The 24383-nt window shown below is 39.4% G+C and overlaps 1 protein-coding gene across 1 annotated transcript in view; it reads right to left on the reverse strand.

Annotated features, from left to right (window-relative positions):
• Positions 1 to 23400, reverse strand: part of DDX4 (DEAD-box helicase 4) — a 30886-nt gene extending 7486 nt beyond the window's left edge. Inside the window, exons 1-8 of the mRNA XM_074856936.1 lie at positions 23142 to 23400; positions 22790 to 22875; positions 20795 to 20858; positions 8162 to 8304; positions 6973 to 7125; positions 5273 to 5427; positions 3167 to 3296; positions 1962 to 2128 (exon numbers count right to left, since the gene is read on the reverse strand). Coding sequence (XP_074713037.1) covers positions 1962 to 2128; positions 3167 to 3296; positions 5273 to 5427; positions 6973 to 7125; positions 8162 to 8304; positions 20795 to 20858; positions 22790 to 22875; positions 23142 to 23400 — 1157 coding nt within the window. The remainder of the gene's footprint in view (positions 1 to 1961; positions 2129 to 3166; positions 3297 to 5272; positions 5428 to 6972; positions 7126 to 8161; positions 8305 to 20794; positions 20859 to 22789; positions 22876 to 23141) is intronic.
• Between the last annotated feature and the right edge of the window lie 983 nt (positions 23401 to 24383).

Below are 24383 nucleotides of genomic sequence, written 5' to 3' on the forward strand. Positions count from 1 at the left end.
ATTAAACAGAAGCAGACAGCAAACGTCTTACACAGTTGAAGGGATCTTCTCCTTTCAGATGCTGATAGTTACAGTAGTCCTTACTCATCCCTCAGCATGTAGCAAAAACACATAGCAAGAGCATAAAGATAACCCATCTAGAGATCAAGGGATCAAGGTTTCTCTCTCAACCCCAAAACCTGAGCCCATTAGAGCACACTGTGCATCTTAAATGGAGATACATCTGATCTTCTCCCCAGATGCAGTGTGAAGTGAGACCACATACCTGCACAAAGAGTAAACACATGGAATGAATGTGAACCACACTCATGTACAGTTATCATTTGAACACTTGATACCCAGCTGTGGAAACAAGGCTGTTATTAGTTCACTCTTCTTCTAATACAAAAAAAGTCTATGAAAGTCTTGACCGAGGAAGCAAAGCCACAACAGGCAACTTAAGACTGAATTTAAAGTGAATTCAATCCTACTTAAAGAAAGGCAATTCATCTCCCCAACAGCTGTCAGTAACAACTGATTGAATGGGAGAAAGCAGCCCATTCCCCTCTACCACTCAGGACTGTCAACTACTGAAGATGTTTTCTCCCCACCTCAGGAAAGACCTTTGAGGCTTTTTGATCCTGAGTTGTCAGGATTTGATTCACTGAAGTACCAACATAATTCATTGCAATGGTCTGAGCAGTTTACATGCTCTCAAACTGCAGTATGCCTACCACAAAAGTCACCAAAATTATGTCAACTGCTCAAATTGAAGTTTAGACTTTTCTGATTTAAGAAACACCTGTCTGTGGCACCCACCTGATGAAAATGGGGCTTTCTGGCTGCTGAAATGTAGTGGCCATTGATTTATTTTTTCATGCCCTTGTTCTCAGGGCTTTACAGTAATTGGGGCCTTCAGCCAGTAAGGGCTGATACTGACCACAGATCAGGTTCAGCTCAGGTATAAATAGAGTCCCCTGGGGGAGCCACTTTGAGCTAGTCCCCCCTGGAGTAGCACACTGGTTTAAGGCTCTCCCCTTGAGTCAGGACACCACACAAGGAAACTCCTTGAGGTTTCCCCTATGGGTTGGGATGCTGCCCAAAGAGATTTCTTGAGGTTGAGAGCCTTCACTTTTTAGGTGAGTGACCAAGCGTTTTGGATTGTTGTTAAATCCTAGTGTCTGTATAACAGTTTTTGTTCTCCTCTCAAACATTTAAATCTGTTGCTTGTAAGTTTGCTGGAGTGCCAGTGGATTGTATTAAAACAAAATTTTAATTGTCATTTGTTTATCTTGAGAGCCTCTACAATACTATCTCTTCAAAAGTGGCAATACTGGATAATTTCATACACCTACACAGAATGGTGTGTTTTGTTCTATTACTCCCAGGCTCAGCAACCCCACTACCATCTGTTGAAGACAGTTCTCTCAGAGCCTGGAAAGTGGAACTTTAAGGGGGGTGAGTAGTAGAGCTGTAAGATATATCCCAAACCTGTTTGTGGAAGGTTTAAAACTGCAGAAAACAAATAGCACTTATGCATGTAAGAACTGTACATCAAAGGCTGGTGAATCAAGCAATAATTGGGGTGTCTGGTTATATTATGTCGTGGTGCCTAAGACAGCACTACCAGTGCCGCTTGTGAAACAGCAAGATCACCGTTTTGAGCATATCACTGTAGTGCAGGAGGGACAAGAAACAAACAGGGGCAGTATGAGGACTTTTACAGAAATGGAATTTAAAAGCCTTCAGACAAACTTCATAGTTGCTTTAGAGTCCCCACCTAAATTAAGCAGTTAATCTATGAAGCTATTAGTTCTGTTACCTAAAAAAAGGAAGTCTTCAACAAGGAATATTAACATCAGTTTTTCAGTATCTTCTAGCAAGATTATAAGCTTTTAAACATAAGGAGTGCTCTTAACTCTTCAAACATTTAGCTCCACATAAGTACAACTTCAGACATAATTCATTTTTACTTTACTCACCTCTGAACTGCTTCAGGAAAAGTGGCACTAAACATTAGTGTTTGACGTTTGTCTTTTGGTGGCATGCTTGGGTAAGAAGTCAACTTCTTCATATCTAACCCAAAGCCCATATCAAGCATGCGGTCCGCTTCATCTAGCACCAAGTATTTCACATGATGCAAACCAATCTGCAAATATTTCAGTAAAAGAAAAACTGTATTAGTTCACTCACATTATACACTTATAGAATGTTCTAATTGCCAAAATCCACCTTTTACTTATTTCTCTCTAGTAGAATTTTTCACAAATAAAAGACTATGTGCACTGTTTTATTTGCATCTCAACCTCTATTTAACTTTTTGATCTGCACTAGTTCTAGTAGTATGGCATACACTGAAGTGCTTCAGAACCTGGTTCAGCATGTAAACCAAGATAGAGACTATAGATCAACTATTATTCAGCACATCTATTTTTAAATTATGTCTGAGTTTTAGAAAGGTTCTCATATAACCCTCACACATTCTCAAAAAACTCCTTGTTCTGAAAAAAATTTGTCAGAAAGCATTATTAAGGACATTACAGCCTCACTGTTGCTGACCAAGACTGTAATTTTAGCTAGAAGCCTAGCAACCACAGAACGCAAATCTCCAGTTTACTATCAAGAAATGTTTTCCAAACTTCACTTGTCACTGAGCCACCATTACAATATGTAGCAATTCTGATTTGAACTTACAGTGTCTGCAAAAATAAAAATTCAAATACAATACTACAGCTGGAGGCTTTTTGTAATTTGAATAAAATCAGTATTAAAATATCCAAAGAATTAATATTAGCATAGTTCCAGACACATAAAAGCTGTTGTAGCAAGACAAACAGGAAAATATGCTATGGAATTTTCCACAAGGACTAAGAGAAGATGTTCCCATGTATTTATACTATAAAATTTAAATGACAAGAACACTGCAGCCAGTTTGATTTAGACTGATATTTTCCAGCGGGCCCTGAAAGGAACTGAAGAGATCTGGACTCACACTAATCTTTCAAAAACCTCATGGTATTCAGGTATGCCAAGAATAGCTCATTTGTATTTAAGTAAGTGCCTGTACAAAGGCAGCCCACTGACTGGTTTTCGTGGCTCCATCTTTGCTTCTATCAAATCTGAAGAATGAAAACCAGTACATAAAAACCCAAGCGTGTTTAGGGAATTCAGATTTTTAAGAACTTACCTTCTCTCTTTCAATGATGTCTATAAGCCTTCCTGGAGTGGCACATAGTACATTACAGCCTTGTTCTAACTGACGAATTGAATGGCCTGTTTGTGTACCTCCATAGATGACAACAGGCCTTATACAAGTTCTATTATATACAAAAAAGATTTGGATTAAAATTTGGATTAATGATATAAGTATGCACACAGTATTGTTTCTTGAAAATATGTAAAAAATTATCAGATCTACCATAAACCATCTTAGAGTGGTTCAATTCCTTCACCACACAGCACAGCTTATAACCAAAAGCAGAACCCAAGACCAAAAAGTCATTCATCATAAGCTCAAAGGTCTCATTCATACTACATAATATAGGCTGCACAGGTGCCTTACTTTGAAAGAACACTTCATTTCACCTGTCTTCTTCCCTCTCCCTTCAACTGAGAGTTATTGGCAGTAAGAGCCAAAATGGTGTTAGACATTGCCCCCTTTTATACAGCATACTTAGAAAAAGCAGAATCACCAAACAGATGCATTTAGAGCTTTGGAAGTCATCTTTCCACACCTTGAAAGGACAGTGCAAAAAAACTAAAACCACACAGATAGATCTTTGTGAAGCAACTGATCACACTGGCCATGCAGTGTGCCACTCAAGAGTTAGACTGCAAACCCATTCAAATGCTGAACTACTTAGCACTCTTCCTACTAAGTTTTTTGGTTAGATCTACTGAGTAGAGCTACATCAGATACTCATTTCTTGTAGAAAACCACCTCTGTGAACAAGGACTCCCTTACATAGCTGAAGAACAAGTTCTTTATATCTTTATATAAAAGATATCTTTATATAACCCCCTGCTAAGTTTTTTATGTGCATTTTTCATACTCAAATTGTCTATTCTTGAAGACACTAATTCAGCTTCATATGCAGCAACTGTGAATCTGATAAAAATTTACCAGGTTTAATCAGAACTTTTCAGAAGTCTTTAGTCAAGAATAGAAACAGGTTGGACTCATAACATTTCAACATTTATCCACTATCAATTAATACACATATTTCATATACCTATTTGTGAACTAAGCCAAAGAGCTTAAGAGCATCATGAATCTGAACAGAACAATATGCATGCAGTTCTTTAGAGGCAACAGATTAACACCCTGATATTGTTTAACTACCCCCCAAATGTAGGTTATCTTGCTTTTACTGCAGGGCAGCTGTAGCAGAAACTTTCTAAATTCAAAAGCTATTTTATTGTGAAATAATCTATATCTAGTTTAAAGTGGCTTAACTAATAGAACTAGCTACAGCTTTAGAGATTAAGAAGCTATTCTTAGTAACACGCTTAGTAAATACATATGCAAACATGATGTCACTTCCCAAAGGCAGAAACAGCCTCCAAGCCTAAGTTTGTTTGAACGGGCAAAGGCAAGTCTAATTTAGCCCACCAGATTTTGCACTGTGCTCTCCATTCCACCTCCTAACAGTAACAAGTCACTACAGACAATAGATTTAATTCTCTTCCTGTTCACTGATGACACCTATCACTTAGCAGCAGAAAGATCACTGGCAAACTAGTACAAAGGTAGTCTCACACAACTTCCAAGGCCTCAGTGGCGTTTAGATCTCTTGCTCTGTTTTGAAGAAAGAGCCAGAAAAGCTTCCTTGAGCTGTGAAATTTCTGCCCAAGACGAGAAACATTGGGAAGTAGTTATTACAAACCAACACTGAAGTTAACTAAAAACCCCTAAACACACACCTCAATTTTTGTCAAGAGGAAAATAAAAGCAAGTATAAGTTACTAATGCAAGCTAAATTTAAGTTACTTCTTTTAAGAAGTTTCATTTTTCTCATCAGTAGAGATGATGTGACACAAGTTTAGTACTTATCTCCTCTTCAAGCTAGATTAAGTCTCTTTTCACCCACCCGCAACATCAGGAATATTAGGAGTTTAAATCCTTAGCCACATAGTATGAAACCTGCTAGCCAATATAACCATCTAAATTCAAGTGTTTGTAGTTACCCAACTAGCACAGAAAAAACGTTGAAAGTATTCATGAAAAAAAATAAAGCACTGCTGATTCAGACAAAGTAACAATTGAATACCAGGCAACAGTGCAAAAGCTTACCCATAAACAAATTTTCTTGCTTCTAAGAAGATCTGATTTATCAGTTCCCTAGTTGGGGCAACAATAATACATTCCGGTTCTTGCAGCTCTTTAAAGCTACTGGCAGTCACCCCATCTCTCATCATCTGAGCCACAATTGGTAGAAGAAAAGCCACCTAAAAAAAGCATCAGTTATTTATGCTGTTTAGTCTTAAAACTTTGTTCCGTCACACTAAAAGCTGCATATCAATCTTAAAGCTACATACAATGATACAGCACACTATCAACTTCAAGGAAATCAGACTGCAAAAGGATTGACCTGAATGCAGTACAGAACATTTAAGCCTATTTCTCCCTGTTTAAGCAGCATGAAAATATCTCTCTGGACCTTAAGAATGTAATAATGTAGGAACACACTTCAGTGTGGGTTCTTCAGGCAGTTCCACATATCCTGCTGACATAGATTGATAATATACCCCTGGATCAAATCCCCTTCTTAACATTTCAGACTCATCGAATGGTTTAGGTTGGAAGGGACCTTAAAGCCCATCTAGTTCCAACCCCCCTGTCATGGACAAGGACACCTTCCACTAGCCCAGGTTGCCCAAAGCCCCGTCCAACCTGGCCTTGAACCCTTCCTGGGAGGGGGCAGCCACAGCTTCTCTGGGCAACCTCTTCCAGTGCCTCACCACCCTCACAGTGAAGAATTTCTTCCTCATATCTAATCTAAATCTACCCTCTTTAAAACCATTACCCCTTGTCCTATCACTATACTCCCTGATAAAGAGTTCCTCCCCACCTTTCTTGTAAGAAAGATTTACTTACAAGCATTACAGTATCATCGGTAGATTCAAGGTAACCATGTGTCACCATTCTCCAGACTATTATAATAGCATAGCAGTTTGCAACACAGCTACACCAGAACCCTTACTCCCATGCAAGACTAGTTACCCCCAAAACAGAATCTGTACAGCAGTCCCAAAAACATTCAGAATATTTATAGCATAAGGTCTGGACATTTTCCCCTCTGCAAACAGAAGAGGTTTTTCAAAAAAAGTAGATAATAAGCTACGTAACAAAGCTAGAATTCCACACTATACTGAACAGCAAAAAGCTATATTTAATATCCAAATATTCTTGTACAAAGCCGTCAGTGGATAGATTTGGGTACATTAGACAGTTTAACAAGTTGAGACAACTGTCAACTCAGTATCAACTCTGAACACTGTTCCATAATTAATACTGAATCACCTAAAACTAAGTCCGGTGCAGATCAGACTTGATCAAACCAAGGATGACAAACCAGCACACCACACTGTTACAATCTGGCATAAGTTTAAAAAAAATAACACACAAAACAAAACACACATACCAAAACACAAAAAGCCACAAAGAAACCCCAACTTCCAACTGCTGATTTTTCTCTCAGTGGTTTCTATGACTGCCTACACTTTTGAATCTGTATCTGTAGCCCTGAAGACTGGCCTGCTGTATCATGACAGTAGTTCACTGAAATTACAAAGAAATTCAGCCCCAAAATGCAACAACTCATCCATCATTCATATCTGCACTGAACACTACACCTGCCATTGCAGTGCAAGTCAAATCATTAGACAACAAGCTGTGAAGCATCTGACACACATAAGACTAAGGCATCCACCTGAAAGTTCAACATCACACACTTCCAGTAGTATGAATAGAATATCACAGAAAATGCTTACAGTTTTTCCCGATCCTGTCTGAGCACACGCCATTAAATCCCGTCCTGCCAGTATAATAGGAATGCTGTATTTTTGCACTGGAGTAAGTTTAGAGTATGCAGCTTTAGCAATGTTCAGTTTTAAAGTCTGACACAAGTTAGCTTCTTCTAAAGTCTGTACAAGAAAGAATTATTATTAACAGTACACAAACACAGAAGTTAGAATTTAAAAACCTAAGATGCTTACCGTAGGATACAGACATCAAAACACTAAAAAGTATTAACTTTTGAGGGGGTCTTGCCAGTCATGTAGATTTTCATGGTTCCTACATGTAAAAGCCCCAAGGGTTTCTTCAGCCTAGCCATGTCATTCAAGTAAAGTTGTTTGTAGGACAGTGAAGGCCTTCAGCTGGTCTTATTAGCTTTGACAGAAACATCTCAGAAGCCAAAAAACAGACTAAAACTCTTCTGTTACATTTCACACAGGACAAACACACTTAGTTTTTGTGCTAAAACTAATAAGGGGAGCTAAAGCAACATTCCTACCCGGGATGAAAAATCATCATACATGACAAAATCAGTTTAACTTCTGTGAGAAAATCTTTCAGAAGATGGATAAGGAAAAAAAACCTCTGCAGCTTCTCTTTCAACACAGGTGCTATTACACCCTCCACCCTTCTTCCTCATTCTTAAGAGCTTTTTTAAAAAAAACCCAAACCAACCCACTAGCTACATGGTATGGAATAGAAGCAAAGTTATGTATTACTTTTAAACAATAAACAGCAGCCCCAGAAAACAGGCCTAGAAATTACTTCAAAAACACCTCTGTCCAAATAAAAACTACTCCTACAGGTGTTCATTTACAGTGTTAAGGGTGCCCCAGTAACAGACTTCAACAAGATAACCCTACCAGCCTTCTCACAAACTGCTGCCTAAGACCTTTCTTTCAAGATCTAAAGTCGTATTTTTCTGCCATTTAAGGACTATACTTCCTGTCCATTCAGTATTAATTTCTTTGGGACATTTCTGTAGTTTGTCAACATAATTTTGAATTCAAATTTATATCTTTCAAGTGGGCAGTATCTCCCTCCAACACAGTACTGTCTGCAACATTCAAAAAATTTTCATTAGCAATGAATATTATTAGACTTTGTATACATCCTTGCAGAATTGTGTGCAACATAAATCCTGAGATTAATGAGTTCACTAACCAGTAGTGGTGCTGGAGGGTCATGTCCTGACACTTCCACAACACTTTCATCATACTTGTCAAAATTAATTCCTGTCTGATAACGTGCAAAGATGGATGGTTCATCATCCGGTGGAAGAGGGGGCACATAAGTCACCTTTGGACCTTAAAAACACAAGCACTCAAGTTCATGAACAATATAAGGAAAACTTAAACTAAAACTATTTTAATTATATACCTACTGAAGTTCAGTGGGATATCGTTCAGGCTTCTGTCCAGTTTCCAGGAAGACAAGAAATTTCATAAATGAATTCTATTAGAACAGTTTTATACTACTAGGCCTAAAACCCACTTTAAAAAACAGTCTTTTGTCAAGCATTTTTGTCTCACATTTGCTCAAGGACCTTACTTTCAAGAGCCACTCCCAAAAATTAAATTAGGCTCTACTTCACCACCATGCAAAAAACAATTCTACCCCAAAACCTCATTATACTACAAATTATCCCCTTGAATAACAATGCATTTAATACCAAGGATAAAATTAATCTGTTCATGGCAGTACATTTATAGTTGTGTATTCCTTAAGGTATTTTTCAAGATAATAAACTCAAAGGTATAAAAGTAATTATCTGATGCTCACTAAAAGATTGGCAGTAGAAGCCATTTCACAGGGACCTCAAATGAGGAAGGATCAGGAACCAAAATTATTCACACAGAAGTCAGGAGTTCGCTATTTGTCTTTTTACATTTCAAGAGTAAGAGAAAGGCAAAGTAAGGCTAATGTCACTTGCAAAAGAACACTGCAGGTAAGTTAACATTCTAACAGATTGTCCCACTGACACTTTCAATACATGTCAGAAAGTCATCATTCGTCATACATTTCAATCTGATCTCCTGCATATACAAATCCTGAAATTCTATTTACTAACTTGCACTCAGTAACACATCAAGCCAGTTTTCCAGACACTATAGCATTTGAAACTGAGTATCTAGTGTTCCTTCATGGTTTACTTTAACGACTATCATCACTTAGATGCCTACACTATTGCCAATTAATTTTTCTAACACTGTGGCTCAGGTAGATAAGCTTTACTATTTGAAAGAAGAAACAGCCAGCAACAGAGGAATTCTACAGCACTCCATTCCAAAAAGTTAGTCTAGGTGAGAACAACCACTTGTGTTGCCCAGTAATTTAAAGATTAACAAAGTTCAAACATACTAAGTCTAACAGCATTTGCTTGGCAACTCATGTTACATGAACAGTTTTAAGATGGTTATGCATTTACCCATATCACTACCTTCTTTTTCACTCAATTAGTTTCCAGTAACTTACTTTAAAAGAATGTTCCTTGAGTTAAAAGCAAACTAAAACTGGCATATTACTTGTGAAGAAGCTACTTACTGTTTCTTCTTTGCATTCTGCTGCTGTTAAAGGAAGCATTCCAAAGTTAACTGCTTTTGGGAAAAAAGTTAATTTAAGAGAAAAAAAAAATCTAAGAACCTTAATGAAAAATTCCTAGAGGCACTTAGAAAACTCAACTAGGGGTCCTGATATAGTTGGCAGAATGAGTGGAAATATTTAAGCAAGCAACAAAAGCATAGTTACATAAAGCCAGAAGACAAAGGCCCCATATATTATGTTTTAAAGGGCAGAAAGAGAGGATGTCAGAACACCAAGTTTAGCAGGACCTCACAGTAATACCATGAAGTAATTAAACTCAGCATCTTGCTGAGGGACTTCAGAAACCACATCTGGTCCTTACTTGACTTGTAGTAAGTCCCTTACCATCAAATCAAATGCAATCATTCCAGATGGCCATCACAAGGTGTCTAAATGAGGCCAGTTGTATTTAAAGACAACCAAGAGGAATGATCCCACCTAAATCCACCATATGCTTTGAAAGGGCTCTATATTCACCCAAGATGAATCATGAGCAAGAAAAAAATCATAACAAATTGACATGCCACAGAAATTTGAGTTTTATAACCTTGTTTTGTTACCTCTTAGGTGAATTTTTTCCCCCTAAAACTGATAAACAAATGTTGTAACAAGAAATTCACACATGCTTACCATTACAGCATGTTGGTTTTAAGAACCATTCAACTTCTCCACAAAATCCAAGGATGCTTGTTTTATGCTACATAACCAACTTCTGAATAACTGAAGAGCCACAGCCGTAAACTTCATCACCGTAATTTTTCAAGAGTTAGGACAGAATTTAAATCAGAAGAGAAAACTATCCTGTTATTTCAACAGCCACACATTTATAATATTCACTCCATTAAAATTCTGACCTTGACATTCACACATTTTGTGTGTTGCTTTCATTACCGCTGGAAAAACAATGACATTTATTCTTAAGAGTGAGAAAGTACCACATCTTACAGATGTAAAAACTGTACTTAAGATTGAGCTATTAACAGCAGCATTTCCAGAATCTGTTTTAAGTCCTACTCTTACTATACACAAAATAGAAAAAGCCTTAAACCAAAGTGGTAGCATCTAGCTACTCTGTGCAAGAAACTGTGGTGCTGATTTCAAAGAAGGTTAAACAAACCCTTTAACATAAGGCCCCTCTGAACAGAAAGGAGCCTTGCAATGTAGATAAGGGATACAAGACTGAGTGAAGAGGAAAGAACAACAAAAGCTGTTCATACAAACTAGTGTAACTGTTGCCTACCAATATCTATAACAGTCTTCACATACAAATACTTGGTCACAAAAAAGTAAGGAACAACTATCCTGTGTTTAGGATGCAGTTATGTCCACTATGAGTATTAGCATGCTGCCTTTATAAACAGTTAAGTTCCTAAAAAAAATATCATTATTTGAACTAAAAATCTGAAAAACTCAACTTTAACTGAGTCAAATAGAGGCAAATCAATTGTTCTTTAAATATTAAGCAGCACTTCTGAAAATGCATACTAATCTTTTTATCTTATCTACAGTGAAAAATCCTTTTACCAGGATCACACAAAATGTTCTTAAATAGAGAATATTTAATATTCTCTATTCTTAAATAGAGAATATTTACTACTGGCATCCAGTACCCAGTACACTAGTTTAATGGATCCTCTAATTTGGATTATGGGGACTTTTGTGAGTGATAGATTACTATGCTCTAGGTAGCACAACACATAGGTTACAGTACCACCAGTGGCAAAGCAAAATACAACCATGAGGGAAAAACCCTTTGTAAACAGTAAAAAACCCCAACAGATTAAAGTCATTAGGAAAAGCTGGCCTCTCAGAGATACAAGCCTTACTTGTCAGCCTGGAAAAACCTAAAACAATACTTCCCTTTATGGGTGGGGTGGAAAAAGACTAGAGTGACTATTTCAAAACTGAGCAGCTCTTAAAGGCTTACTTGGAATTCTGGGATTAGCATCTCTGCTTCACTGTGCATTAACTGACCAGTGGCAGTAGGACCAAGAAAAAAAACATTATGGACAACAGCTTTGAAGATCCAATTGCTAAAATCTCTTTAAGTTACAAATACATCTTGTGTGGCCATGCAAGCAAGCTGTTTAACGTTTGCAGTAGGTTCTTAATTCAGACAGGGAGAACAATCAGTGAGACAGCATTTAGCAAAGCTAAGGTGGTAGTGCATTGCCAAAAATCAACAGTGAAGAAATCTGAAAGGTTCACCACCCTACTAAAAAGTCTCACCTGCATGACCTCCAAATGCTCCTCTTCCTTTAGAGTCAAGAAAAATGCCAGTCTGAGGTTCACCTCTTTGCTTGTCTTTAATATCTGTAACTAATACACAGCATATTGGATACAGTGTCTAAAATAGTATAATGAAATATTATGCTTAAAGCTACTACTATTTACTCCAAAAACTCTACAGTGCAACAGCCCCAACAGATTCTTTCTAATTCCAACCTATGCTGTATTATTCCTCGTGATACTATTATTCAAAGACACCATCATCCATGTTCCACAACATGGCTGAAGAAAAGCTATTTCATAGCTCAGCAGACAAGCAAACCCAGAAAGAATGACCAAATGTATGTTGTTCCCACACAAACCAGTCAACATGAAAAACTTAGTCTCACTTTGTTCAAAGCCAACAGGAAATCCTCTAAAACCACTACTTTGTATGTTAAAATCTCCTAAAACATTCCCTTTCTTGAAAACTGGCGGTACAGCACAGCAAATAACTTAGATGGTCCAATTTTGCATGTGCAGATCCAGTGCCTTTTATTTGGCAATTATTCTTCACAGATCTTATTAATTCAGATAAAAAGTACAATAAAACTAATTGATTTGCCTAAGCTTATGAAAAAGTGAAGAGAAGGAGTATTTTTTGCCAAAAAGTATAAGAAGAGCATTCTGCTCTCCTGTAGTATTGCTTCCTGCAAGAAGTAAATTGAACATTAAGTATTTTGACTTAAGACTTTACATGCATATACACTATATAAGCTACTACCTTTCAACTCTTCAGTTATGATGCAGGTAAGTTCAGTTCTCTGGTTCAGTCACACAAAACTGACAGCATTTGTACCTTCTCAGTTTTCATAACCAGTACTGTAGACTGAAGTACTACTACAGTTGCTGCCTCCTATGGAGCAAGGATTTAAAAACCTGCCTTTCAGATCTATCAACTTCTATTTTATTACTCAGAACTGCTTATTCAGTTGCTTGGGATAGGCAGTGTAAAGTATTTAGCATATTTTTATTTCTAACCCCTTTCCCTAGTCACCCTCCTGATGGGGAGGAGTCAACAGCCACATACATAAAAAAGGTACTCCATTTTAGAGTGGCCAGTTTTAGGTGTTATTTAAGATCCAAGCAGTTCACTTAAATTGTCATTTAGTCCTTAGACTGTATTCTTCAACTGAACACCTGTGCTTTCATCTTGTAGTGACAAAGAGCATCTTCTGCTAAATGAGACCAAGAAGTTCTCCTACCATAGTATCTGTAGCTCCTTCTCCACCAGTGCTTGCTTGATGCGTACCAATTTATATGTCATTTGCGTTTTGCCAAATTAAAAATGAAAATCACATCTTACAGGCTCATATGCATAAGACAGTCTACATATAAACATCCATAAACACTACAGACCTTAAATACAGCTTGTGAGTTGCTTTGCAATTGCCAGTCTACAGCAGAACTGTTTGGCATTCTACAGCACCACCAAGGTCAACACTCAGCCAAACAAGTCTAGCATTCCCCTACCATACTGGGCATCAATACAGGAGATGAAGAAATGGTGTAGAATTTTTTTGAAAGAACAAACATAACTCCAAGAGGCTCCACAGCTGTTCTGCAGGTCAGAACTTTTGCTAAACAAGCCCAAAACAGGACTAGAGTTTCCATCTTCCTTGTTTCATACCAGTCCCGCTTACAGCCATAGAACTATCGAGACAGATGCTAAGCAACAGTAACTCCCACTGCCCTATGTGCTTCTGATAACACCTGGTGGAAGCATATGTGGCAGTACTGTCAAACTGCCAATTATTAACCTCTTCAATGTGCATTGCATGCAAGAGTGGCACTCGCCATTGTAAGCGGGAAGAGGACAGGGATTAAATATTGCTTTATGGATACTAAAGAAAGCTAGCTTTCAGGTCTCCTGTAGAAAAGCACTGGTATGCTCCCTCACATGGCATATATGTGAATACTAATATTCAGCTGCCTATTATACTGCATTATAACAAAATCAGAAAAATACCTCCCTCCAGGGAGAATGGAATCAAAGCAGGAGGTAAAGAAAACGTCGATTTTAGTGTAGAGTCCTGCCTTCTGACAAATATGGTGGTGTATTTTATGTTGTGCATTCAAAACTAAGGGGTGATACTGAGTGCCTACACTATGTAGTATGGATTGGTATTACCCTGCAAGTCATAAATACACTTTTGGCTCTGATACAAGAAAACTGAGTACCTGAATAGGGAAAATTTAATGTACCAAATATGACTAGCCACTAGAATTACAGACACTCCAGAAAGTTACCTCTGTTTCCAAAATTCCTTCTGCCACCAAATCTACTCACTGGTTGACACTGTCTGTCCAGACATTCATCAGCATCTACAATTAGAAAGAAGAATCAGCTTCACATCCAAAGCTATCTTTGACTTTAGGGTAGGCTTTTGGTTTTGGGTGGGTGTGGGCTTTTTTTTTTTTTTGCTTCAGTTTGCTGTGGTTTTTTTAAACTCAGTGAAATTACAGAATCATTCCTGCTGAAAGGCACCTCAGGTCTGCAGCCTACCTCCCACTCAACAAAAAAACACCACATGACAAAGCTGTCCTTTTTGTAAGACAAAGAAAATTAAAATTACAAAGCTTTGGACAGGTCTAACTACTGTTTTCTGTAAGAAACAGCACCACTCAGCAACAGTACTGCTACCAACACAGTAAAATCTGAATATCCAGAATCTACTCTGGCAGCAGTTGTAAGGTCCTCCATTCTAAATCTTTTGTCCAAAAGGAAGGCTTAACCACCCCCAAAACTACAAATTTTAAGCATGCAATCCTACCTCTACTCCTAGAATACCCTTCAAAATAATTCTGCATATGCTGACTTCTGTTAGGTCTTTCAACAGCACCTGGAAAACAAGAAGAAAGTAAGGCTTTTGACACTGTCTCCCATAACAACCTCATATACAAACCAATGAAGTTATCATGGTTTAGGCCCAGAGATCAACTAAACACCATGAGGCTGGTCGCTCTCCTCCTCAGTGGACTGGGGCAGAGAAAACGTAACCAAAGGCTCATGGGTCAAGACAAGGACAGGGAGGGCTCACTCACCAATTATAGTCGGGGGCAACACAGAATCAGGGAAAAAAGATCAATTTAATTTGTTACATATCAAATCAGAGTAAGATAATGAGAAATAAACCCAAATCTTAGAAACACCTTCCCCCACCACTCCCTTCTTCCTGGGCTTTACTCCTGATTTTTCTACCTGCTCCCCCCCAGTGGCGCAGGGGACAGGGAATGGGGGTTGTGGTCAGTCCACCACATGTTGTCTCTGCTGCTTCCTCCTCAAGGGGAGGACTCCTCACACTCTTCTCCAGCTCCAATGTGGGATCCCTCCCACAGGAGACAGTCCTCCACAAACTGCTCCAATATGAGTCCTTCCCACAGGCTGCAGCTCTTCATGAACTGCTCCAGTGTGGGTCCCTTCCACAGGATGCAGTCCTTCAGGAACAGACTGCTCCAGCACAGGCTTCCCATGGAATCACACCGTTCTTTGGACACATCCACCTGTTCTGAGTGCGGTCCTCCAGGGGCTGCAGGTGGAGATCTGCTCCCCCGTGGACCTCCATGGGCTGCAGGGGCACAGCCTGCCTCACCGTGGGCTGCACCAGGGGCTGCAGGGGAATCTCTGCTCCAATGCCTGGAGCAACTCCTGCCCCCTCCTTCACTGGCCTTAGCTTCCGCATTGTTGTTTGTCTCATCTCATGCCTCTCCACTGCAGCTTCTCCAGCAGCCTTTTTTTTTTTTTCCCCTTTCTTAAATGTTATCACAGAGGCACAGCCACTGTCGCTGATTGGCTCGGCCTTGGCCAGAGGTGGGTCTGACCTGGAGCTGGAGAAGCTTCCCAAGGAGACAGCACTGCAGCCCCTCCCCCACTACCAAAACCCCACCACCTACTTAACACAGAAGTACAGCCTACATAATTGGACAGTGAGGAAGACAAAGTAGGCTGAACCACTGGGCTTCAAGGGTTGTGATCAGCAGCATAAACTCCAGCTGGAGGCCAGTCAGCAGCAGAGTACCCCACTGACTGATACTGGGGCCAACACAGCTTACCATCTTCATTCATCACCCAGATGACAGGACAGAATGCACCCTCAGAAAGCCTGCAGACAAAACCAGGACATAACACAAGATTGTTTTTCACTCAGAGGAAACTCAAAACATGCTAGAGACGTGGGCAGGGAAGAACCTCAAAGTTCCACAAAGAGAAATGTGAAATCCTGTACCTGGGGAGTAATAACTCCAGGCACCAGTACACACTGGGGCCAACCAGCTGGAAAGCATCTTCGCAAAGAAAAACCTGAGGACTGTAGTAGATAGCAAATTGAACATAAACCACTAATATGCCCTTACAGTAAAGGCTAACAGCCTTCTGGGCTACAATAAGAAGAATGCTGATGGCAGGTCGGGGCAGGTTCCACGCTGTTGACACTGTATCTGGAGTGCTGCATCCAGTTCTAAGCTGTCCAGTACAAAACAGACACCGACATACTGGAGTGAGTCCAAAGAACTACAAAGATCATGAAAAGGCTGGCACATCTGTCATACACAGAGTGGTCGAGAGCTGGAACTGCTGTACCTGGAGACAAAAAGGCTCAAAAGATCTTACATCTTAACAGAAATGAGTGAAGATGACAGAGTCGGATTGTTTTCCCTGATACCCAATTAGAGGACAAGAGGCAATGGACACAAATTGAAATACAGGAAATTCCATTTTAACATAAGGAAAAACTTTTTACTGTGAGGGTAGTTGAACACTAGGCAGATGGCCCATAGAGCCTGTTATGTTCCCCATCTCTGGAGAAATTCAAAACTCAGATGGACAAGGTCCTGAGCAACCTGCTATAACTGACCCTCCCTACTCTACGCAAGGATTTGGACTGGCCAATCTTCAGAGTTGCATTCCAACCTCAGTGATTCTATAAAAAACAAAATTCCCTATTCTGCAGTATCAAAGTCAAGATCAGGGTACATCAGCAACCATAATAAAGATAGGAAATCTGAAATCAAAACATGAAGTCTACAAAATTCCATGATGTGCACAGGACTTAAAACAGAAACTGATTGTTACTGTTTTCCTTCCAAGTTAAAACTGCTTAACATAATGATATAGCTACCTCTGAAAAAAAAAAAAAAACAACAACCTAGGCACTAGTACATTCTGCAACAATGCAAACATATTAGCTAAAGATCACCAAGAGCTTATCATAAAGGAAAACACAGTGTTTTCCTTTACCAATTGAGTATCAAGTCACTCAATTAGGGAATTTTGCTCACACAATACTAAACAAAATGTTAAAGCTGCTGCTTTCATAGTCTGAACAATGTTCGAAGTTCCTGCTCGCTTGGAAGATTTAAGTGAGTAGTTTGTGGCAAAACCAGTATAAAAGATTCTGATAGTCATGTTTAATCTAACATGTAACAACCAACAAATAAAAACACCTTACCAATTATTTAAATTGATATTTTTATGATTTACCACAATAGATTGGCTTCCATTGACCAAGTCTATTTGCCTTTAATGGGGTGAGGACTCTTCCCTTTACTTGCCATCCTAATCCATTCTTACTTTATCACTCCTCTTCCACTGAGATTTCCACAGCATACTAAGTTAATTCAAAATTGAAAGTTTTTGGAAAGTACATCATGTGTCAACAAAATACTTGATCAGTAATGCATCTGCTGTAGTAAATTCGTTCACCATGCTGCCCTCTGTGTTTACTGCCTCTACTAATGGAAGATGCTGGACAAAACCACAGGTTTATAGACAGTGAACAGTTTAGAACCAATAATCATTCTTTACACAAGTCTGCTATGTTTAGCACTTACACCAAATCAGTTGTAGACTGCCATGTTACTTGCCAACCAACTTAAAACTGGTAAAAGTAGAGCAACTTTCATTCGACTACTAGGCAAATTATTCATCCAATTCACGTCTATGTATGTTTGCAAGCTAGCTGGTCTTACAGGGAGTCTAGAAGTACCAAATGCTAGTATTTAGTTTATCACTATACCATTTACCATTCTAAATTTACTAATTTTCAAGCAATATTTGATAGATTAAGAGGACTAGAATAAGTCCTTGCTTCCAATTCACTGGAATTAAAATCTAGCATTGCAGCAGCATATCTATGAATAACAGCTGTTAGATCCACCAATCTCCTCATCATATGCATTTACTTACAGTTTTCTACTGTACACTGGGATTTAAATCCTGAAACTAATACATTTCAGAGACATCTATTCCAAAATCCTGTACACACTAAATGTCATTTTAGCAAGACTTTTAATTCTGGTTTTTGCTTGGGGTTTTTTGTGGGTGGGTTGTTGGGTTTTTTTAAGTACCAAAGGAGTGTGAAACAGGAAAGAAGTCCCTTCAGAACTGATGAAAATTCAGAACAGTCAGTTTTTTTGCTTTCATGAAGAAGCAATACAAAGAATGAATTCACTTCTTTAAGTAAAGCTTTATTAAAAAATAATTTGCGAGTTTGAGATACTACTTTTAGCTTACCCTCATTACAAGGATTTACACAAGAGTACTACTACTATATATTATTTCAAAGAAAAAAAATCAAAGTTTAACCTGCATACACTAACGCTACTCATGCTATTTAGTGTCAAACAAGTAAGCTGAATCACTAATATAAACTATACAGAGCCTACAAGTGCATGGCATTCAAAAGAGCAGCTCATAAGAGCTTAATTTAAAACTCATCTGAAGCACAATCTGTTAATAAATTAGAAGCTTTGCAAGGGAAAAAGTAGTAAGGCCCATGCAGCCTTTCTTGAAAAGAGGAAGAAGGACACCTTTTTCCATCATGTTGTAGGGAAAGACACCCTAATACTGAGGCACCCTTTTAAACAAGGTCAAGACAAGATGCATAATCTTATCAACCAAGAGCCTCACCTCTGGAATTCCTGAAGAGCTTTAGCTCTTTAAGTCCTTCTTTAAACAGCATAAATAATCTCAGTATTATTACCTATGCTTGAAAACAGCTGATAAGGAACTATACCAATAAAACCAGAAAGATTGTGTTAAGCCAAAACAGACACTCTGAAATTGCTCACACTGATCTAAAATGACACAATATGCCTAGCTCAGGAAAGGAATGAATGGTTAATGATAACTGTGAAAGCAAGACCTTTGCAGGACAAGCCCTGCCTGCCATGAGTTCAGTACAAGAGGCACAAATCTGAGAATACACAAGTTATTTTTGAAATATGTAATGAAAAAGTTAACAGGCAGAGCTGACAGCTAGGCAGAAAGAGCAAGCTGGAACATAACATGAAGCTCTGAGACTCACTTCCACCTAATTTGCAATTTAAGTCCTCTTCACAAGCACTGCCTTTTCCCATTTGTTCTGTGTCAAACTATTACTGAAGTTAGCAACCCCACAAGGTTGTAAAGACCTCACAAAAAAACACTTCTGCTGTTCTAGGATGAATGCAAAGCCTGTCCTCCGAATCTTCTACTTTCTGTAACTGTCCAAATTCAGTGTAATTCAAGTAGCACAAGTGATATCTTATTGTGCTGTTCCTAATTTCCCAACATCTTAGGGACAAGGAATTGGAGAAAGTAAGTCTGCCTTTCAGCTATACACTAAAGGGCAGGGGATGGATACCTCAGTCATAAACGTACTGCCATGATCTGACTGTTCAAACACATGAGCAGTTAGAAAGATATGGAGAACCTGCCCTATGAGGAAAGACTGAGCGAGTTAGGTCTTTTCTCCCTGGAAAAGAAGGTCCAGGAGGATCTTATCACAGTATCCTAGTACTTGAGACATGCTACGAAGACGACAGGGGCTCTCTCTTCACAAAGAGCCACATGGAGAAGACAAAGGGAAACAGGTTGTACTGGAAGAGGTTTCATCTAGATAGAATACATTGTTTACAGTGAAAACAATCATTCACCGGAACAACTTCCCAAGGTACATAGTGGAGTCCCCATCACTAGAGATTTTCAAAATGAGGTTGGACAGGGTACTACATAATTTCATTTAGGTTTCCTTTACCATGAAAGGTCAGACCAGATGATCTTTCAAGGTCCCTTCCAACCTGGGCTCTTCTATCATTCTATGATATGACCATAACTTGTGTTAATTACAATTTGTTAAAATAAAGTTTAGGTTGCTCTTCCATAGTTGGATTAACTAAATTATTAAACTCAAATTTTTTACCTCAGACTGAATTTCACTGAAGTCAAAATATTGAGTAGTCTTAAAGACCATTCCTAAATTCAGAGACTACAGTGAGAACACCCAAACTACCTTAACCCAGAGACTGTCAGTTCTAAGCAAAACCTGTTTCCTGATCTGACTACTGTAGAGTCACACAAAGTAAAGCCTGGGGCAAACTACCTTCAGCAGCAACCCTGGCTTGGCATATTTAAAACTTCTATCTTCTATATCTAAAATTCTTCAAACTTCTACATCTAAAACTTCTGTTCAAGTTTATAAAGGCATCATCCTCATTAGACCAAGTGTGCTTTACAGAAACTTGATACCAAACATCAACATTTTGCCTTGTGGTTTTTGTTGGGTTTTTTAAAATGGATCTAAATTTCCATTCAACAACTTCATCTGACCTTTTCTTGTTTTCAACACAACTGTCAGATAGAACCTCACCAGAACTGCTCAACATCACATATAACACTTATTTTCAATACTTTTCATGTTTAGCACAGCCAGTTTTAGAAACGCATGTGAGGTAACACCTATCAGCTCTCATTAGAAGTTATATGCTGTATTCAACAAGTAACAAGTAAATAAAGAAGGGTTGAGGGTCAAAAGGAAAGTCTACTCATTATGTTACCCATAGAATTTGATGTTGCTTACTCCATGGGGGACACATGAAAACAACACAGTGATTATGATTTACTCTCCAAACTATTTAAGTGATCAGCTCCCCCAAATGTCAGTAAAATCAAAAGTGCCTTTCACATACCCAATGAACCTATGCTTGGACTGAAGTAGAACAAGGGGCCATTTGGTCTTTCAGAGACGTTAACCTGCAAAAGAAAAAAGGCACAACATCATGTTAACCTCAAGCCAAAGTACATAAATACAAATGCAGTTGCTAAGTCTTGCACTTTAAAGAAGCTGCCTTCTGCACCTTCTGAAAGGCAGTCTCTCAGACTCTTCTGTTCACTTAAGTTTATTACACTTCAGCATACTAAGTGACATACTGTTTGCCTCTGAATGTCACCAAAACCACATTACACCCATCCGATGTGGAGTTAACTAAGTTTATCTTGCCTTCTGTCACTGCTTTATGGAGGTATCAGCTTTGCCACCTTGCCAACAAACATTTTAAGCCTTGAATATATGAAACATTGTTCAGAAAAATACTATAATCTTTGAAGTTTTTTTCCAATCTTCCAGACTCTTTGTATTGTGAATAAAAACCTGTCCTCATTAGTTTCATAACTGCACTTCCAGGGTTTACTAGAGGATGCTTACAGATTATCTTAAAAGGAAATACCTGAAATATGTCAGTCTCTGTTTACTTATTCAAAGATTCAGATACCCCATCTGAAACAATACAGAACAGCACCTAATTTTCACATTTTACTCTTGTGGTCAGTTTTAGTTCCAGCAAAGCCCATGCTTAACTTTCTCCTGTTTCATGCAAGCCAGACAGGTACTAGTAAACCAAAATACCAGCTGACTGAGGAACATCACATCACTACCAAACCTTTCACTTCAGGACTGTGCTTTTCAGGTATTACTACAGCTTTCAGACTTTTCAATGTGGTTTGCAACCACTGCAAGAAATTAAACCTAAACTGGTAAAATTTCTATTCTGAAAGTATATGCTGTAATTACTTCTTTTGGCAAGCTTACTGGTAGCCTTATACATCCATCTGGATAAGCCATTCGCCTCTCCTTCCTCTGTGTTCCTCAAGGCTGAATTTAAACACCCATTAAGACCAATGACAACAATCAAAGATTCACTACAGATTCTCCTCAAATTTACTGCAGTTTCTTCTGATACCAATATTCAATCAACAATGTCAAAAGCAGAAACATTATTCTTTAGCAATTTCATTACACTTCTGTATCTTACACTTCATTTCACACCAAAGCATTTTGTTGCTATGCAAAAAACCCCAAAATTGGATAGGAACAATTTCTACACAAGATTTAGCTCAGAACTAGACCTGACAGTAGGTACCTGACATAACCCTAGTTCTGCTGTGAACTCCAGAACTGTATTTTAAGAATTCTTCTAACCCACTGTCAAACTCTTGAGACTATTAAGCTGCACACAATTTAACAGCTTAAATGTACTACATCCTGACCTTACTGTAGCTTTTCTCCTGCCAGGAATTTAACTCAAGAGTAATGTCAGAGTTTAGGCCCAGCGGGCAACAAAGCACCACGCGGCCACTCGCTCACTATATATATATGGTTTCTATACACATTTAAGCATGCTTGAAAAGTCAGATCCCCATTTTCTAAGACAATGCAGATCAGCTGAGAGGGTCACCTAGGTTCTATTTGTTGCTGTGGTAAAAAGAAATACCAATTCAGTGACTGTCAGCTAAAAAGAAACAACAGACTAGCTATAAGGACATCAACAGCACAGAGACAGAAGCTACAGTTCATATCTAACCCACAGCCAAGAACTACCACCAAAAGACATGGTTCTGCTAGTGCCCAGTAATGCAATTCCACCAATGCCCTTTCACTATTCAACAGAGAGTAATAAGGACCATCAAACCAAGCTGATTACTGCAGAAAACTGCAGCCTACTAACACCCAAAACCCAGCAATCTGTCCTCAATTTGTCCCACAACTTCAGGAATACTAGATTTGACAGACATAAGGGAATAGGAATGCATCACAAGGGAAAAAAAGCAGGCTGCAGGGCCAAGGCTGGGAGAAAGAAAGGGAAGAGAAGCAAACACACTACCGCCCAACAGCTGCCACCCCATACCTGCTGAAGGGGTGGGAGACTGGGTGATTCCTTGTCCCCCACCTCCACATTCCAGTTCTCTGGGTTCATACTGTCCCGTGCCAGATCTGCTTGCAGGAGACAAAACACATTAGCAGCAGGCCCCTGCCTGCCCCCAGCGGGTCCCACGGCGCCCACGCAGGGCACACTGCTGATCCTGCCTGTCCCGCACTCACTGGCCTCACCGACCCCCCACCCTGTCCCGGGGCGGGGGGAGGAACGGAGAGGGGAGGGGGAGAGCCTCCCGCTCCCAGGAGAAAGGCGCCTAGCCCCGCTTCTACCTCCGCGCCCCCGCCGCCGCACCTCGACCCAGGTAGAAAATGGCAGCCCTCACCCGGGCTACTTATAACGCCACCGCACGTGCAGTTGGCGGCCTCGCGCGGTGCCCGGCCCGTCAGCCAATAGGAGCGCGGGTCGTCATCGTTGCGCGTGTGCTGCGGCCTATGGCGCCGCTGGGCGGGCGGAGGCGCCGCCGCTGGGCGGGCGGGCGGCGGCTGTTGGCGCCTCCGTGGGGCTGGCGGAGCAGCAGGCGGGGGGGTTGGCTGTCGGTGCTGCCTCGCTCGGTGCGACGGGGGCGCATGGGGTACCGGCATGGGGCGTCGGGGTGGGGCATGTGGAAGGAAGAGGGAGCTCGGGAAAATGCAGGTCCACAATATCTGGGTGCTTCTGCTTTGGTGATGATCCTGCTCGGCTCTCTGAGCACCTGAACAATCCTTCCTTTCTTCGTGTAGGACTGTGAAAGTGTGATTTATTTTACCAACATCTACTAATAAAAGTGAAATCCACGGTTTGGCAGAACCACAATTAATATACTAATCATTTAGCTGCGAACAAAATCTTCAAGCATTAACGACTAACAGAACATACCTCTGCTAGAATTAATTAAAAAAAATAATAAAAAAAAAAAAACAAAACAAAAACAAAAAAAAAAAAAAAAAAAAAAAAAAAAAAAAAAACCCCAGAAACAACCTAGGTCAAACAGGCTATATATTTATTTTAAAAAACCCCAAACTTAAGATCATCCTCTTCCCATGTTTTTTGTTACAACAGACTTCATAGAGAAAAGAAAGAAGGCTAAATTCCTGGCTTGCAAGTTTTATTTATGTCGACATGCAGGAGAACATAGATAGGACTTGTATAGTTACCATAAAATTAATTCTAAAATTAATTCTAAAATTTAATTCTTAAAGCCTTGAGGTAAAACCGTCCAGGTATATTGTGCTTCTCTCCCTGTTTCTGGGTTTTCCACTCAAAAGCAAAAGAACTCCTCTGACTTTTAGTATCAAGGGGAATGCAGAAAAAGGCATCTTTCAAGTCTAAGACTGTGAACCAACCAACCCTGTTCTTCAGTGAGGGTTGTTAACAATGTATGTGGATTTGCCACTACAGGATGAATATCCTAGGTTATCTGATTTATTGCCCTCAGGTCCTGGACCAACTGGTAATCCTTACCATTGGCCTTTTTAACCAGCAAAATGGAGGTGTTGTATTTTGACTCATATTCTACTAACAACTTGTACTTTAACAATTTCTTAATTATTGGCACCAACCCATCTCTGGCTTCTAGCTTTAGAGG

The sequence above is a fragment of the Strix uralensis genome, chromosome Z (assembly GCF_047716275.1).
Source record: "Strix uralensis isolate ZFMK-TIS-50842 chromosome Z, bStrUra1, whole genome shotgun sequence".
Lineage (NCBI taxonomy): Eukaryota > Metazoa > Chordata > Aves > Strigiformes > Strigidae > Strix > Strix uralensis.